General features: G+C 38.3%; 2 protein-coding genes across 3 annotated transcripts in view; both read left to right on the top strand.

Moving 5' to 3' along the window:
- The window catches only part of RANBP3 (RAN binding protein 3), a 44,726-nt gene extending 30,076 nt beyond the window's left edge, over positions 1–14,650 (top strand). For both annotated transcript variants that reach the window (XM_085308480.1, XM_085308479.1), the window contains 11 exons: positions 653–745; positions 1,900–2,003; positions 2,245–2,364; positions 2,988–3,091; positions 4,948–5,026; positions 6,042–6,144; positions 7,048–7,172; positions 7,868–7,988; positions 8,684–8,826; positions 9,982–10,162; positions 11,100–14,650. In XM_085308480.1, the coding sequence (XP_085164606.1) occupies positions 653–745; positions 1,900–2,003; positions 2,245–2,364; positions 2,988–3,091; positions 4,948–5,026; positions 6,042–6,144; positions 7,048–7,172; positions 7,868–7,988; positions 8,684–8,826; positions 9,982–10,162; positions 11,100–11,143 (1,217 nt within the window). In that variant the 3' untranslated portion in view covers positions 11,144–14,650. The remainder of the gene's footprint in view (positions 1–652; positions 746–1,899; positions 2,004–2,244; positions 2,365–2,987; positions 3,092–4,947; positions 5,027–6,041; positions 6,145–7,047; positions 7,173–7,867; positions 7,989–8,683; positions 8,827–9,981; positions 10,163–11,099) is intronic.
- A 3,905-nt stretch (positions 14,651–18,555) lies between these two features.
- Positions 18,556–18,818, top strand: part of NDUFA11 (NADH:ubiquinone oxidoreductase subunit A11) — a 2,499-nt gene continuing 2,236 nt past the window's right edge. Inside the window, exon 1 of the mRNA XM_085308548.1 lies at positions 18,556–18,570. Within this exon, the coding sequence (XP_085164674.1) occupies positions 18,556–18,570 (15 nt within the window). The remainder of the gene's footprint in view (positions 18,571–18,818) is intronic.

Raw genomic sequence — 18,818 nt, 5'->3', positions numbered from 1 at the left:
CTTAAAATCAGAGTTAGCACTATCTCAACAATTTTTTTTTTTTTTTTTTTTCTTTTTTTTACTAGGTTGTTTTAAAGGTCAGTTGGCTTTCTGAATTAGAACTATATAAAAATTGTAGTGCCTTATATCTTTCTACACCAAACCAAAGAGGCCAGGTTAGTTCTGAGAGCCAGTACATCTGACTGTATGAAGAATAAAGTCATTTACCACTATCTGGAATTTACTTCACTGGAAGTAGAAAATAAGGCTGGGGGGGATTGTAGCTGAGAATTACTTCAGTGAATAAATGAGATTGCTTTGATACTGTTCATTTCTCTTTCATTTTATGACCTTTATTTCTGAGTCATTGTCATAAATTTTCCTTGTATGCTTTTATGGATAGGGTAGAAATTTATATTTAAAAATTTATTTTTAAGCTAGGAACAAAACAGTTGTCTTCTCTCTTGGGASTAATTCTTTCTTGGAGTGTGAGGATGAGGTCTGGTAATAAAGGAGGGGTGGGGAGAGAAACCCAACTTTTCAAATATCTAGTGTTCCATTATATGCTCTATTGGAGAATGAGTTAGATGCAGAAAACTTCAGATGAAATTAGATTTTTTTTTTTTTTTTTGACTTAAGCCTTATAGCTCTTGAAAAGACTTTCCACTTGCAGGTCTCCCAAGTCAGAAACCAAAGGAACAGCAGCGGAGTGTGCTACGTCCGGCAGTATTACAGGCACCGCAGCCAAAAGCTTTCTCACAAATAGGTAACTAATGCATTCACTTTCCAGAATATTGCAAACAGAGAACAAAAATGCTAAATCTGTTTAGCACAGAAGTCTATTTTTTACTCAGCAGCTGCCTTTCTTTTCTGAAAACAAATATCTTAACTGTTAAGTATATCTGTGTTATATAAGAAATAACACAGAAATCTTCAGTGCTTGTATGGGATTGCTGTCTTAAATTGACGGTCTGAACTTTAGTGTACACCATGCTTGATTTTTTGGAGTAAAAAGACATTTAAGTGTCTTTTGGAATATAAAAGCATTTAAGATTGGTAGTCTCAAATTACGGCATTGACCATGACATAATTAGCTACTGTCATTCAGTTGAGCAGGTAGTGGTAGAGCTTAGCTAGCTTCAAGGTGGTATAATGCCTGAATCACTAGAAGGCGCCTCTGGCTTGGGGAGCTTATTGAAGCTGGGACCTTGAGCTTGACTCTTCATTCTTAATTTGAGTATGTAGGTAAGCTTATTGTGGTGTTATGGAACTTAATATTGCTAATAGAAATAGGTGTGATTAGGAGGCATGGACCCTAAAGAGGTTTTTTCCTTTCAACTTCCAGTCTCCAAACTTCTGTTTCCTAGCCCAACCTCACCAGCCCTCCACCTTCCATTATTTTGAAATTTAGTTGAACTCGGACAGAAACAACTTCAGCTACAGTTGAACCTGGCATAGAGCCAAACATTGCTAGCTTAATTTCTAGCTGTGCCTGTTGGCACAGATTGAATTCTACAGAGCTTAAGAATTAAGTTTTTTGTATTCTATGTGGTCTTCTGCAAGAGTTTAGTATGTAAGCAGATAGTTTAGTCCAAAGAGGAGCCCTGCTGGACATGCACAGTAGCCCAATATTATATTTGTGCGTTTTTTGCTTAAGGCTGTATCTGCTAATCTTTGAAGTGCTTATGCAGACTAGTTTTCTTGCATTTGGAGTCCTGATTCTGCCCCAGGAACTGCTGAGTTCCTGTCCTCACACATCTGTATCACAAAACCAGTCTTGCAGAGTACTATGCGAATGCTGTGATTTACATTACAATGTTTTGTGGACTTAGTGCATGCAACTTACTATGGAAGACTTGCTCTTCTGGGACACTCTAAATGTCTACACAATTAATGTCGGTTTGTCATTCCATATTGCAGTCCTGAGCAGTGGGACCAATGGTGTAAATATCTCACCAGATTCTGCAGCCACATCAGAATCACTAAGTAATACAACACTGAAAACTTCTGACTCTGAAGACAAGGTGAGTTTGAAAAGGTTTCAAAGGACACTCAATATGAAAGATTTTAAAACAATTATTCTCTGAGTAGAATCCACTTATTTTTGTAATGCGAGTCCTGTTTCATCAGCAATGAATATTATGTCAGATATCTAGAATTAGTGATAATTATTGTAAAGGAAGAATACCCAGTTGCTTTAATATCCATTTTTGTTTAACAAAATCAGTCTTAATCTAGGCTAAAATCTTCAATTCCTTTCTCTAGGCAAGAGAGTGTCAGAAAAAACAGTCTAACAACACTTCAGATGATGACAGCTGTGAGAAGGCAGAGCTTAATGCACAGCAAGCATTTGTATTTGGGCAAAACTTGAGAGACAGAGTTAAGGTAAACGTATTTGTTATCTTTGAGAGTTATTGAGTTTAAGTTAGGATAAGAAATAGTGGAACAGATCACTTGTTGGCATATGCATTGCATGCAGATATGTTTATGAAGCTGTTCTAATCCCATTRTGCAATGGTTTCAGACTTCTATGTACATGTCAAAAATAGGAGCTGTGAACACAATTCAATTGGCTTAGTAAAACTGGTCTTCCAGATATTTAATAAACAAATGTTACTGTTTAATGTAAGAAGCTCTTTTAAAGGTAAAAGCAGCTACTGTTGTCATTCATAGACAACATCTGAAACTCAGTGTGATTTAAATGTTTTTTCTTACCTTTTGAGTTGGAATTAAGTTGAAATGTGTTCTTAAGATACTCCATAACAGATTTCACYGAACAGGACAAAAAGAAACAGGGCAGCTTGATTTTAAACTTGAGCATGGGGTAACTGAGTGGACTCTTAGTACCTCCTTTGTAAGACCAAGAAAAAGTGTAATACTGGGACATAGACTTCTGTGGTTTTATTGCAGAAAGTTTGTGGATGGAACTTTGTCTTGGGAAAGAATACCGATAATTTTATGGTCAGTAGTTAAAACTAATATTTTTTTTTTTTGTTTTGTTTTTATAGCTAGGAGATGAAAGTGATGAAACTGCTGATGTGCAGAATGCTGGCCTTCCAACATCAGACACACCGTCTGCAACAAATTATTTTCTACAATATATCAGTTCCAGGTAAGACTACAGAGAAGTAGCTATAAGACAGCTTTTCTTAGTCTGTATACAAAATTATTTGTGATTCCGTTCTTTACTGGATGCAAGGCTATACTAGGTCAATGTGAACAAAAGCTTCTGAAGAATGAGGTGATAAGCTTCAGGGGGATTTGTCTTTTATTTCTCCCTAATCATGGACGCTCTCCCCCCACTCCCCATCCCCCCTGCAAAATGTATTCATAGCATTCTCTTGGCAGTGTACTTCAGATATCGTCTTTGATGATGGTATGAAGGTCTCTAAGTTTTCTTCCTATTCATGCCTACAAGTGAAAGGTCTAAGAAATTGGCTTTCCCAGTACAGTTGTGTCTTACTAGCCATCTCTCTCTGACTTTACAATTAAATGGCAATAATGGAGTGTCTAACTTGCCATCCTTTGAAACGCTTTTGACCTTGGTATTTGCAAATAAGCTATGTAGAGATCCATATGTGTATTCAGTAAACTTTATACTTTTGCTAAGGCTTTTAGGCATGACACAGTCTTCAGAAGTTACTAAAGTGTTTGCATTATAACTTTGAGATCCTTCATCATATGCCAGGCATGTTACAGATAATACTGCTTCTACTTACTCTGTGTACGTAAGATGACAAATGTACCAAAGAGGAAGAAAAGTGTTTTTGCCAGATATATTATCTTTGCTAATGCTATGAGATACCTCCATCCAAGCACTGACTGCCAATGAATCCCATTTCAGCTCACTTCTGTGGCAGATGTTTGCAACAAGGTGCCATTTAATACAGTTGTAACTGCAGCATCAGAACTAAACTGTTTAGACAGTGTCTTTGTTTCTGGCTAAAATAGGCTGATCCTCAGATCAGTCAACAAAGCGTTCAAGAGTAATGAGTAGTTAGATTTTCCTTGTGGAGGTTTTTTGTTTTGTTTTTCTTTTTCTTTTTTGTTAACCTTTCCTAGCAAGCACAGAGGCCCATCTTGTTAGGATGCATGGCAGCATCTTCTGCCTGTTTCAGAAGTATGTTGGGGTTTTTTGTCAGTCATTGACTGTTCCCTCTCAGACCTGAATGTTAGTCAAACTCAACTTTTAGAAAGATATGCCTGGAGGGAAGGTGGATGAACAACAATTTGATAATTACAGTGGGAATCTGTAGAAAGGTAGTAAAGGTGTTGCCCTTCCTAAATTGATTATAAAATCTGTTAATGAAATCCACATAGGAAGAGGATGCTTATTCTAGAAGAGCTGTGTATTCACTAARGAAGGTGTTGAGGGCTGAGATTTGATTGCAATGTCATAGCCTCCCCAAAAGTTTCACAGCTAATCTAATAAAAGGTATTACTGCTTCCTGCTACCTTTGTTTCACTTGTGATGTTGCAAGTGTTTTAATTTTCTTTTCTGACTTTCAGAGAAAATTGATCTTTTATCTCGGGGAGTAGGGGGAGAACAAGGAAGTTAGCCTAGATGGTATTAATAGCCAAGCCTAAGACTAAATGTCTAATTCTTTGAGTCTGCTATACATGTATAATACTGCTAAGAACAATATGTAATACGATAAAACCGTTAGCCCTCGCCTAGCATTCTGCATTTTTCAACATGTAATCAGATGTGTCTAGGTAAAATATTTACAGTGAGGAAAATCATTTGCTCTTACTCACGGAATTCACGTTCTGCAAAAACACCTGCTCTTGTATTGTCTCACATTACCCAAGTTGGATTAAATTTAGCTTTTGTTTCTTTGGAAGCCAGTAGTTTATTTTTTAAAGCCAGTGGCAGTTGCTCATGTTTCAGGAATCTTATTAGTAAAGGATAAATAGATATTTTTCTGACTAAAGAAAGATTGGGGGTTTTGTTTGTTTTTCCTCCAGTCTAGAGAACTCTACAAACAGTGCAGATGCATCCAGCAACAAGTTTGTTTTTGGACAGAACATGAGTGAACGAGTCCTAGTAAGTAATTTTCTCAGTAGTTTGCGTTATGGATTCCCACTCTGGAAATTTGAGAAAAGTTATTGTCACTGAAGCAGGCTTCTCTGTCAGTGGTTTGCCTTGTAGCAATGGCTTCTTCCATATAACTATTGGAGTGTATCTCATGCTTGCTGTCCTCCAAATGGAGGAATTCATGCGACTCCTCCAATGATGGGGTTTCAGATCCAACAGTATGACAACTACCTCCGTACTGAGGTACTTCAGGAAATTCTGTGCTTAGTGTGTACCATCCCAAGGTGTAATTTCTACTGCCTTACTGCTTGCTGTTACTGTATTGTTATGCTGGTGCAAGAGAGGCGTTAGTACTGTGGTATTGAAGGGAGGATGTTTAAGGGARTGGGGACAAACTTCTTTTCAGTTGTCCGGTGTGACAGGACAAGAGGAAATGCRCCCAAACTGAACCACAGAAGTTCTGCCTGAATGTGAGGAGGAATTTCTTCACTGAGAGAGTGACAGAGCACTGGAACAGGTTGCCCAGAGAGGTTGTGGAGTCTCTTTTTCTGGAGATATTCAAAGCCCACCTGGATGCAGCCCTGTCTAACATGCTCTAGGTGACCCTGCTGAGCAGGGGTTTGGACTTAGATGATCTCCAGAGGTCCCTTCCAACCTTACCAATTCTCTGATTCTATGTGCATTTATACCTATCTGCCCATTGAGCAGGGAGTTCAGGCAAGTATGCCTTGAGTTGAACTGTCTCTGCAATTGCTTTGATTTGTTGAAAACAGTGTTGAAATTCAGTTTTAAATCAAGGAAAAGTGATTATTTCTTTTCTTTTTTTAGGTCAGCCTGCATTTGACTCAATGATCAGGGCAGTAGTATAGTTTTTACTRTGAAAGTATGTCATCTGTGGGATTCACCTACTGTTATATGGTTTATAAACACTATTGAGCAGTTACTGGAGGAAGCCCCTAGTCCTTTACTGTAAAACAAAAACTGTAAAGTATGCTTTCTTCTGTTTACCTTCTCTTTTGTAAAGAGTCCACCAAAATCAAATGATGGTAGTACAGAGAGTAATAAGGAGAACGCTGCTACAGAATCTGGCTCTGAATCGTCATCTCAGGAAGCCACACCAGAGAAAGGTGAACACCAAAATATACTTTTAGGAATAGTAGTTAATCCTTATTTAAATTACTGCATTTTCTCTATATCTTGCTGCTTTATGACAACTTCTGTGTTGCCTTTATTGTCCCCTATAACCAACACTTAAAGGTACTGGTTTCTAGTGGGGAGGTGGCATGTTGGATGCTGTAGATCCTCTGGTCCTGTTGTCTTTAATATTAGATACGTACAGGCTATGCTGGCATTTTCATTGTTGTTCTGCAGTATTGGGATTGTCTTCAGCAGAATGAAAGCAGTAGTAATTAACAGAGAAGGTACATTTTAGAAGAAATGTGACTACCCATTTTTTAAACAATTCTGCTATACTTCCAATGTCTGGGTAAAACACATATTGTGGTGTGTGGGTGCACCAAATGTAGTGTTTGAACCAGGAACTGTCTGCTGAGTTCTAGATTTCTGTGATTCTTCAAATTGTAAGATTTTTTTTGAGATTGTCAGCTATGAGTTTTCTCCCACAAACTGCTTGTGAGCCAGTGAGAAAGTGGAAAATGAATCATGCCTTACATGTGTAGGTACAATTGTGAAGCTGGTAGCAATATCAGTACTTCTCAAACACCTAGAGATATGGTTGTGTCCGTGTGCTAGCAAAGGTTTTACATAGTGGTGTGTAGAAAATTTGCAAGTATATTGGGACAGAATTTTCCGTAAGTTACCTCCTGTCCTTTACATCTTTCTGTGCTTTTTAAAGCAAGTCTTGAAGACTGACTGACAGCTTTAAACTTAAGATCTATATCTAATCTTCTATTCCTGTCTGTCTTCTGTACTGTGTTTCTCTAAATTCTGGTATACTTGTGAGACTTTGGTAAATCTTCAATAATTATATGGAAATTGTTCTCAAAATAAACTTTTAAAATGTTGTTCAGCTAATAATATTTCAGAATCACTGGCAGAGTCTGCAGCAGCCTATACTAAAGCAACAGCAAGGAAGTGTTTACTGGCAAAGGTAGAAGTGATTACTGGGGAGGAAGCTGAAAGTAATGTGTTACAGGTAAGAAACTGGTGAAGTTAAGAGAAGCTTTGCATTTGTGAGGATTCATATTGTCATCTAGCAGATTCRTACTACCTCATTCTCTGCAACAGGGCCATCCTCTATCTCTAATGTGCTGCTTTCTTGTGTTAAAATGCAAACTGTAGATATTTATGCTCTGATCCTTATTTTATTGCTTCTTAATTTCATCTTTCTGAATAAAATTYACAGCTTGGACAATCTAGACAGTTGTTTTACAAGTTGTAAGCATATTTTCCTGAAGCAAGCACATGAAAGCTTATATTCTGCAAAACAATTTGAAGTATTTTATTTAACTTAAATATTTTTGACGTACTTTAAAGTACTGTTGCAGATTATTTTAACTCAGAATGGGCTATCATGACTAAGCAGTCTGGTTTCTTGCCTAGCAGAAACTATAAAACAGCACTCAGGAGTTTGTGTTCAGGTACTTGTTTGAAATACTGCTCTTCTAGAAGGCCAYTCAATCATGATTCAAAGCTTTCAGRTTTAAACAGTGATTTCTCACTGCAGTTGTTTATTAACTTAAACATGTTTGACTAAAGTATATCCTTAAAAACATGCAGGGTTTTGATGTAAATCTAAGAATTGTATCCCCCTCCTCCTTGTCCTCCATTTGTTGCTTCTTACTATTGATTTAGTCAACTGTTATGCTATTGAGGTATTTTTTGTTACAGATTCAGTGCAAGTTGTTTGTTTTTGATAAAAACTCTCAGTCTTGGGTTGAAAGAGGTCGAGGACTTCTGAGACTCAACGATATGGCTTCAACAGATGATGGAACTTTACAGTCTCGATTGGGTAAGAGGAACCATGGGAAGTGTGTTACTGAATGATATAGTCTCTGTTACTCTAACAGGATGCTTTCATGGCAGATAGTAGTAGCCTCTTTGGGTTATATCTTAATTACAGCAGCTCAGAAAGGAGTTGCTTCGTTCAACGAATATATCCTCCATAGAGAGGATCTTTGGATCTTATTGTAGCCAATATGCTCCAGTTACTTCTGGCTTCTACTTTTTTTTTCCTTCTAAAAGCAAACTGTATTACACAATTAGAATATTTGACTAGAAGTTACAATAGCGTAACTTAACAGATCTGTTCTCTGATCTGTTTTCTGCTCTTTGGGATTGGGCACTTGTGAGGGCAGTCTCTCCTTTGAATAGTGCACAGTCATTCAAATTGGCAAGAATTTGCATTAGCCTGAGGTTATCAGCTCAGAGCAGTGAGCAGTGATTAATGACTTTTATCTGTGATATATTAACATATAAGATTTTGGACATGTTTGTCTAAATATCTTTAGACATGTCTGATACTCTTTAATAGCCGGTAGTCTTCTGATTAACAGTCATGACAAGACCCCTGTTTTAAGAGTGTTTTTTCCTTACCTGGTATTCCTTGTACAGAGACTTACAGGCACTAAAAAAAGTCATTTTAGCTGTTTYTGAGCTTCCTAATTTGTCTTTTTCCATCTAACTGTTCTTCTGTGTTGGCTTTAGTGATGAGGACTCAGGGGAGTCTCAGGTTAATATTAAATACCAAGCTTTGGGCTCAGATGCAAATTGACAAAGCCAGTGAGAAAAGTATCCGGATCACAGCTATGGATACAGAGGACCAGGGAGTTAAAGTTTTTCTTATATCAGTGAGTACTGTTTTTTGCTTACCTCCTAATCTTCCTCCCCACTATGCACTCAGGTGTGCCCAGAGACACCTACCTGTGCAGCAGATAATTGACTTGACAGACTTCTCTTGTCTGAAAAGTGGTACTGGTTTTGAAGAAATTCTGCATGGAAGGCTGCTCTATGCTACCCAAAGCATTGACATGGAATGTGGAAACTGTGCTGTGCTTATTCACAATGTAACAGCAGTTTAAAATTAATGCTAATTCTCTTTCCTTTGCAAAGAAAGGAGGAGGCATCTAGACTTCTGTGTAATGGCTTAATAAAAGCTAGATCTACCAGAAGTTATGTAGCATGAGAGAACAGTCACTGTCTGTAGCATGGGTGGGCATAAATGTTCTTGACAAATATTTAATGTTTCATTTTTCAATTGGCATGTGTATTAGTAGAACATTCCAAAGTTAAAACATTTCCTGTCTTAATATCTTAGAAGCAAATCAAGCAGTAATAGGCCAATTAAAATGGATTTCTGTGCCTGGTAAATGAGGTAACAATCACAATTAGAATTACTAAAACACTTAAATCGTGATATAGTTGGCAAGAAAGAGTGGTCATTCCCTAATATCAGTAGGAGAATTTATAGAATTTAAGAGGTCTGACCACATTTTATTGACCTAGTCTGGGTCTACACAATGAACTGCTGTTGAATTACATGTTCTCACAGATCAGAAGTTAAGAGAACAGCAGCAAATGGTCAGGTTTGCCTCTGACGTTAAGTTCGTTTTTTAACAGCCTTTTAAATTAAAACTTAAGCTTTTGGAGGTATCAGGAAAGACATGACTCCTGGATGAAGAGGGTTGCATGTAATTCTTTATGATGTTTGCTAGTGCTGGTTATGTTAGCCAGAGAAGGTTGGTGCTGAACAGAGAGGAATATACTCTCATTAACAGAGGTGAATATATCTGGCATTTTACCTAGTGTTCCAAAACTAGTTCAAATATAGTTTGAAAAACCCTGTATGAGGAAACTGAAAGGTGGGGTATGGAGTGGTCGGCATGACTGCCTTGTATTACATAAGGATTTGTAATAAAAAAACTGCTTATACCTTTTTCTCATTTTTGAATATATACATATATATGTATGTATACATATTATATGTGTATATATAAAAAACATAGGCAAGCTCTAAAGATACAGGGCAGCTGTATGCTGCATTACACCATCGGATCTTGGCTTTGCGAAGTAGAGTGGAACAAGAGCAAGAGGTCAAGAATGTAGCACCTGAGCCAGAGGTAACACAATCAAATGAGGAAGATAGTGACGATGATGTCATTGCACCTTCAGGATCAGTTGGAAGTGGTAAGCAAGAAAAACACAGGATTCCCTCGTTCTCCATACATTTTCTCCTTTGTCCTTTAAGGCAGACTGTCCTCTCTGCAATTATATCCCATAGGTGTACTTCTGATCTGTTACTTTTCCCAGATGTTTCTGGAATAAGATTTGTTGCATAATTTGTCTTTAAATGCAAATATCTAGCTATTTCTGCAAACTGATAAGAAGGCCCCTGTGCTTGTTCCATCTACTGACTTATCTGTCAAAGTTCAGTAGTGTTGATCTGTGCTTCAATTAGAAGTCCAATAAACAAAGCTAGAACTAAGGGTTGGTTTAAAATTTCATTTTTGCCTTCAACATGGCCAAGGCTTGCACTTAAAACATGAGATGACTATCTTGAGCCACTTCTAGTGGGCAGGATCCAGACTGATCTTTGAGTAGCAGAAAAGCAGAAAATCTTTGAAAAGCAGAAGGTTATAAAAGGGACATAGAGAATGCAATTAACTTACTTGTATGTGAGGGGACCACGGTAATTAAAAAGATACTAGTCATCAGTTGGAGGAAAGTTTCCTTCTCTACTCTTGACTGGAGTCATCTGTGCTTTGCCTTTCTGTGGCTTAGAACATTCCACCTTTTACTGTGATGAGTCCTTCATCCTGATTTACAGCAGAAAAGAGGAATGGACATGAACAAAAGCAGCTCTGGTGGAAACTGAGTGGCAGGGTTTTTCAGTTCTGGATGCTACTGAGATCCCCAAATCAGATCAGTAAAGAATGTAATTTTTTTAGTGGACAGAATTTTGGGGGGAGAGAAAGAAATGAGAGGAAAACCTCTACTATTCCCATCTATTTCTGAAATCCTAAATCTGAGACTTCCCTAGGCTTCTCAGAATGGGGTCCCCTCATGTAAGGCAAGCAACAGAAGACGGGTATTTCTTATGACAGAACTGCTCTCTTTGTTTCAGGTCCTAATGATGAAGGTGATGGGCAGAATGTTGGCAGTACATAGCAGAAGTGAGCCGATCTGCTTGCAAGGCTGCTATGAACACCATCTTGCAGGCGTTTCTCTGGATACCCCAGGCCAGCTATTGTTTCAGGCAGTGTTGAAAACTCCAGGACTTAAGAACTGTGCATCCCTGTTCTGTTTGTTTGGTTTTTTGGTCTGGATCAGTAGATTCCACACAAAAAAAAAAAGCAGACTTGGAAACTACCTGAATGTGGTTTGGGACGTGAAAGCTCATCATATTGATGAGCCAAAAAAAAAAAAAAAAAAAAATCCAAACATTTCCCCTCTTCCCTGTAATTGAAATGGCACATTACAGCTTGTCACAGCTTTTCATTGGGACCTTTTGACTGTTTCTTCAGTAGCTCATGTCCTGCAGGCCTCCAAGATAGAACTTTCCAGCACGGTTCCAACTTGAATTCTGCTTTCTTATGCCCTGTATCTCCTTAATAGTTTCTGCCATCTGCAGGGAAACCCTGTCCTGCTCAGTTCCTATGCTCACTGAGTGCCCTTTGGGTTCATTCTCTTCTGGACTGCAGTGGGGCAGCTTATGTTTTTACCTTTTAATCCCAACATAGGTTGTGGACAGTGTTCCCTGTATAGTGGGTTTGTAAACAGAGGAAAAAGACATTGTGGTTCACCAGGAAGGCTTTTTAATGCATTCATGGGAGACTAGAGTCCACAGGATGTTTTGCTAACTCCTTTCTTCCCATTTCCATTATTATTATTTGGGGGTTTATATTGTGGTGATACTTTTTTATTTTAGTTTTTCAATAAGATGCTCTTGTGTGTTGAAAAAGTGAAACTATTGTTTTGTACTGTTCTTTTCTGTTACTATTTAAGGGAGAGCTAAGCCACTATATATAATAGATGTTGCATACAATTTTTCTTAGAAAATTATATGTTTCTGTGGCTACAGTAAAGTGTAGGAGGCAKACAGATTAAACCTTCAGAAAAGTTCATGAGGAAACAGTTGTTTGCCCTTGGAAGAATAAAGTAGGCTCATGTGATGAGCTGGGTCAGCCATTAAAATAAATCTGTATAAAAGCAGCTGTCATTTAATGGCTTGATTCAACAAGCTGTTTAAGCACTTGCCTGACTACCATATGTGAATGATCTTACTGAAGTCAATGCAACTATTCATGCTTAAAGTTGAGTACCTTTTTAAATATCTTGCTGAATGAATGGCCTTAAACAGAAAATAACTTTTAACCCTTCCTGTCCCTATTCTGTTTCCTGAAGTCTTGCAGCATGAACAAAAAGGTAATATTGCCAGCTCTGAATAGTTTGGGCTGAAGGATATTGTATTCTGTTCCACCAAAATAAAAGCAAGAACATGTTTTCCTGTGTGTAATTCTGAAGTACTCCTGCTGTAACCACAATTTACTTTTTGCTTTGGATGTTTTCTAATTATTTGGACCTTTTGTGTGAAAGTTGAGTTTTATTTTGTTATTAAAACATATGGTATATTCTTCTTACCCAGCAAAGTTGGAATTTAATAGTCACTAAGAACAGTGACTAGGTCATTTTCCTATAAATTCCCTAAACTCTTCTATTTCCTTTGTAAATAGATTATTGGTAGATAATTTTGCTTGCTCTTTTTCCTGTAGGTTAAGGAGATCTAAAATGCAGCATTGGAAGAAAAAAAAAATGTGTGTGTGGTGAGGAAGTAGGGGGAGAAGTATTTAACATAGCGTAAGTAGAAAATGAAAAGCCAGGTTGTCGCACAAGAGCAAATTTGAAATGATTCAAATGTCAAAACAGCCCTTATTAATGAAAACATACTTTTCACTAGGAGTCCAGAGAACATTTTATTTTACTTCTTGCCCATTGCTAGCTGTTGTTGGAGACTTCAGGTATCGGGGGATGTTGGTTTTGTTTGTTTCTTTTGCATTGTGATATATCTGGACTGTCTGCTCATGAATTTTTGCATTTTGTTTTTTCCTCCTTAGTTGTGGGTGTCTTTTTCTTTTTTAACCGTGCACAAGCATTGATGCACTCTTATGTAGCTAACTAACAAAAATCTAGCATGTTCCTTAATACCTACACAACTGTTCTTCTGCATCATGTTTTGGGAAACTTCAGTATTTTCAAACAAGTGATCTGCATTTGGGATCTTGGATCTTTTTTAACTGATACTCAGATTTAAACTGCTCTTTTGAAACAAACTTTCAATGTAAAGCCTTTCACTGTCAGCATAAAGATCATTAAATTAATAAGATGTCTGTGTCAGTGGGGCCTAATTGTAGAAAAAACAGGTGTTATTTCCTGGTCCCCAACTCCATTAATTTGGGAGTCTCTGTAGAGTCTCACTTTGAGGTGCTTTACCCAAATGTGAATGAAATTGATGGTGCATGAAGATTCAGAAGAATGGAATAAGCATGTTTGTTTTGATGGAGTTTAGTGGTGTTACAGTCACCTATAGCATTCATTTTTTTTTAAAAAAAAAAGGCAGCTACTTACTGATGCAAATTTATTTCAGATGGAAGCCTCGCTTATGTTTATAGTGAAGAGAAAAATATTTCGTATTAGTCCAAAACTTATGGCTTGTAAACCACTAACAGAATTGGCTATAAATTCAAGCCCTGTCCAGCAAGATGTAGGAGTGAAACTCTAATAAGATTTCTGCTTTAAGCCTTAGTAAACTAGTGACAAGTAAAACCAGATAATGCCCATGTGTTTTGAAAGACCTATGTAAGAYTGTCATATCAAAATGTATTTGGGAATTTCATTAAAATTTTTAACAAAAAAACAAACAAACAAAACAACCCAAGCCCTGTGTTGTATTTCCTGTGCTTGGCAATGACTGTCAGAAGGGAGGTTGATAGTGATTGGGTTTGCCTTGTTACAGCACTTGCTGCACCCCTCTGCATCTTTGCTCCAAGGTCTGTTGTTAACAGATGGATTTAGCAACTACTGCTTATCTTATTCTTGCTGCTGACTGATGTGGCTACAAAATCTTCAAATTTCCCAGAAAAAGACACTAAGATTGAAATAAAGTTGAAGACTTGCATTGAGGAAGTGTTACAAGAATGGTGGTGTTAAAACCAAAGAAAATCCTATATCCAGTAAATTTTAAAAAAACCCTGTGGGAAATATTAAGAAAAAGTGGAGTTGGAACATCCTTCTGTAGCCCAGTTCCCATTTCCACAGTGTACAACTTATCAGAGATAACAGGGCAGGGAGGGATGTCAGTAAGCTAGTCCACTGCAGTCCTCCTCTGGAACCAAGCTGGGCAGATTTCTAGGCTGTTAGAAGCCTGCAGGGATAAAAAATGTGTCACATCTCTCCCACTTGTTCTCAGTCTATTCTACTGCCTAGTTATTTCTGGCATTAGGTAGAAGCATCCCTTTYTGCAGTTGGACTGGCCTTTGTCCTCTCCCTGCCTGTCTTGAAAYATGTTACATATTTGAGGATATTTTCCCCTTAATCAAGTCTGAGCAATTCTAATTATGGTGGTTGCCATGTCATGCAAGATTTCATTAAACTGACTTTTCACTGTGCTTTTCTTTCTCCCCTTGTTCTGTGGTCTTTCAGTGCACTGATGCTTTCTTAGTATGTTTTGAACTCCAGGCTCTATGCAAATAGCRGAAAAATTCAAAGAATATTATATAGCAGTACTTTAAATTTTCAGAGTAAGACTCCTCTGCTCCCCTCGTGAAGATCAGGACAGAGCAACAGAGGTTCTAAGACAAACTGCTTAGCTAGACTTGCATATTTAAGGCAATCTTAATTCCCAACTCCTAAATTTTGATATAGTTTACAAATAAAGACTCAAAGACAATTTTTGTAACTAGAAGTCTTGCATTTAAAGATAGTATTCAAAGCRCCCTTTTGACTGCCTTCTTTCAAGGGTTTAAAGATATTAAAAGTGAATTTTTTGTCAGGAAAACTGATAGTTCTGCTGTTGGGGGATGCCCTTTTCTAAGGGTATCTGTGACTTGAATGTGGGATACATTTTAAATGAGCTGCTATTGATAGTTTGACAGCTTAGCTTCAGCTTCTAATGAGTTKAACAGCCATTAAACATAAAACCTAGGAAAATGAAGCAATAACGTCATTTGATGTCCTTCTCTGGGTTTTAAGACACGAGGAGGTATCAGTAAAACTGCCAGCTTAGGGACTCCTGCTGCTGCTAACTGGTTATCCCAAGCAGCCCACACAAATTGTCAGACTAGACCAATTGCACATGTGTCCACGGACCTCGCTTTTTATACTGGTTACTGAAAAGTAGCTTATTAATTGTTACTGTTGGATTTGATCAGCCAGGTGGAGCTCARACATCTAAGTAAACCTTGCTCTAAAGAAGCAAGAAAAGTGCAAAATGAGTTTTATAACTGTGGTATTTCTTTCCACAGCTCAAATTTTCCAGCATTTGCACAGAAGAGCTGGTGGGACTTCCAGCCCAGTGCTTTTTACTTTGGGGATTAAACAATTTCCAGTAAGAAGGCTAGGCAGCTCAGTCATTGCTATAGCTTGCTATTGCTGTTGTTATTCAGGCTGCTTCTTCAGTATTTGTGTAGCGCAACATCTTGCGGAGAAGATGAAATACTTGTTTTGAAGCATCCAGGTGGCAAGCTTAGGCAACRGATACACATAGGAAGTTTGAGTAAGCCCATACAAAGAGCCCTGAAAAAAACAGGGGAGGATGGGGGATATGTTTTGAATGTAACTTAATTGTGTGTAGTTGGGTGGGGGTGTTTGTGTCTTTATTTCTTTGAAAAATAGAGGAAGAGGGAAGACAACTCACAGCTTGTAATACAGTGACAAGTGATTCATTCCTCCACCACCCTCTTCCCCCCTCCCCAGTTTAAAAATTAAAGAACTATAACCCAAAAGTGTATCTCTGTACTCTGTTCTGTACCRATGGTCTGGACTGTACCTGAGGGGTGCACAGCTGCAATGGTTTAGTTTTCACTCAGTGCCCTCAGGCTGCAGTGCAAGACTGTCTGTTCCTATACAGTGCTCACCGGAGAACTGTTACAGATGCTTGCTATAAATAGGTAAGTTCCAAATATAGCAACATTGASTCAATCTAAATTAGTAAAGTTGCTCTTAAAACATCTAACTCAATATTTTACGATTGCAGAGGGTTAACGGTGCAGTCTATAGATAAAGCAAATTGAGAGCTGCACACAACTGGGTGACTTAGGATAGCTACATGTGCAGGAACAAGGGAGAAGTCAGGAAAAGTCTGTCCCACCCCATGCTCTGTAGAAGGTGCAGTGTGAATCAACTGTGTGTAGGACATGTTCAGAAGGACAGAATACCTTGAATGCAGCTGCTTWAACAGTGCTACACATGACAGCAGAGTCTTACCCTATGCAAGAATGGATTGCTTTTGTATTTTGGCAAGCTCTTAATGGCATATGGTGCTAATGTCATCGTGGGTTTTCTAGTCCTGCTGTTCATAATGCTGCTGCTGCCCTTCTTTAGATGTGCTTTAAAAGGACTTAGGCAGCCAGAGGGAAAAAATATGACCTATATCTTTGTGTAAACTTCCTCTAATAAACTGTAAGTATACGATTACTGTGTTTCAGACTGAGACTCCCTCTGTGATTAATACACAAAAGACCAACTGCTTCTGTAACAGAAAGATGTTGAGATAATTCCAGAATGAAGAGGACTTGTCTTCCCCTGCCGTGTCTAACTTGCATCCCACCCCAGCAACTCCAGCTAATCCTTAAGGTATGCTAAAACCAGGTGCTGAGCACAGATACTTAAAGCATTCCAGGACCTGGGTATGCCACGTTCTCCCCTCCCTGCTGAAGAGGGGATGGGAAGGCTTAAACGTGATGGAAGCCTAGACCACTGCCAGACACCGGTGTAGCCTTCTGACATCCAGCACCATTGTGCCACAAGTAGTTGTAGTTACAAGCACTCGTAACAAACCGCTACTTCTAGGGATAACTTTCTAAGGGGGACTAATTGCTATCCTTAATTTCTTTGAACTCCTGTCATAGGAAGGATATAGTGTGGGTGACTAGTATAATTGGGAAACACAGAAGTATTGAGTAAACTTTTTGTATAAAAGGAGGGAAAAAAAGCAGGTCAGATGAAGCTTAATTCAGCCTTTAATCCAGTTATGGATTTAAATACTGGGGAAAACACTTGGAAGAACTTAGTTTGAAGGGAAACTCACTGAGCACCATCACAGTAAGTTGCTGAATATCTTTATTGTCAAATTGAGAATAAYCATAAGTACTGTGGCTTAAGTGTGCCAAAATCTCTTTATTTTATGAGGAAAAATTAAGTAAAGATACCAGTATAACAATGTACAGAGACAGCTAGAGAATTAAAATATAGAGCCTATGAAAATTCGCAAGCAATAATCAAAGTTCTGTTTAGTTATAACTACCCTTGCCAGCTTTGAGTGGAATAAATTGATGGTTTTTCCCCATTGCACACKTCCACTGCTGCAAACAAAAAACAGCTATTCCTCAGCATACTAAGACTTTTGTCAGTTCAGTGGTACAGGACACACATCCCAAACACCAGTAATTAAAAGACACATTTCCTTTAAGAGTACTGTGTAATAAAACACTGCATGAATTTTTGCAACAGATTGACCATATCCTGTATTGTTCCAGTCCAGAAAAAATGTGAAGTACATGGCAGATGAAAGAGTGGCGTACTGTTCCTGCTTAATTTATATTGGTTTGGGTCTTGCCATTACACACACATTAATTACTTTGTGATGCATCCCGACCGTGGAGAAAAGAGTAATGTCTAAATCAATACCTTGATTCAGGATTTTAAGAAGGTACACACAGATTAAAAGGGTCATTCTAGTTCCAGCAACAACAGTGGGGGAAAGAGGAAAATTTTTTTCATCTGAATGCTACATACAATAAAAATCTTCAGTGCTGTGCAAGGAGATAAATAATTTTTAAAAACACTCAGCTAGAAAATATGGTGTATCTTTATTGCATTTACTTTTCTTCAGTATAAAAATGAACATCACCCTACATAAAATGTACACTCACAAGAAATTGCACATCATTTTTTAGACCTGTAAAACAAAAATCTTTTATGCTCACAGTCAGCTATTTTGAGCTGTTTTCCCTGAGTTTGTACTGAGGTCATTTCACATAAGCCACACGCGTATGATTAATAGTTAGCAATTCTTAACTAACTTAGAAGCAACAAGGACAACAGAGCCAAAACATACATAACCTGAGTTACCATCTAGCTAATAACCTGTTTTGCCAGAAGAGAGTTTTGGAATTAGAAAAATACAGGAAACCTATTTGTATGTTGTATTTGTTCAAAACAATTGCTCAAAATGAATTTTCTTCCGTATTTAAAGCGCACTACCTATTCTCACAGTTCATTTCTGACTGCAGAATTAAGAACAAGCATTCCACAGAGGGGGAGAGATTTGTGAGAGGTAACAGCTCCGTGAAACTGTACGTGCAATGACCATCACTCAGGTCTTCGGGATTCTGTTTTGCTTAGAGATCAATTTAGAAATTAATTAATTCAAGCCCCAAACTCGCTTTTCTAAGGAAACCGCAACTCTCTTCGCGGTGGGGCCAAGCGCTGACGGGCAGCTAGCAGTCGGCACGCCGCTGAGGGCGCTCCGCTGCAGCGAGCACCAAGTTCACCCCAAAGCGGCGCCGCTTCATCCGAAGGTCGGCGGCGGCCGCCGTCCCCGCGGGCGAGGCGGTGCCGCCCTCAG

This window comes from Rhea americana, unplaced genomic scaffold, assembly GCF_003343005.1.
Source record: "Rhea americana isolate MKP2758 unplaced genomic scaffold, rheAme1 scaffold_278, whole genome shotgun sequence".
NCBI classification, from domain to species: domain Eukaryota; kingdom Metazoa; phylum Chordata; class Aves; order Rheiformes; family Rheidae; genus Rhea; species Rhea americana.
This window is presented reverse-complemented; position numbering and strand designations above follow the sequence as displayed.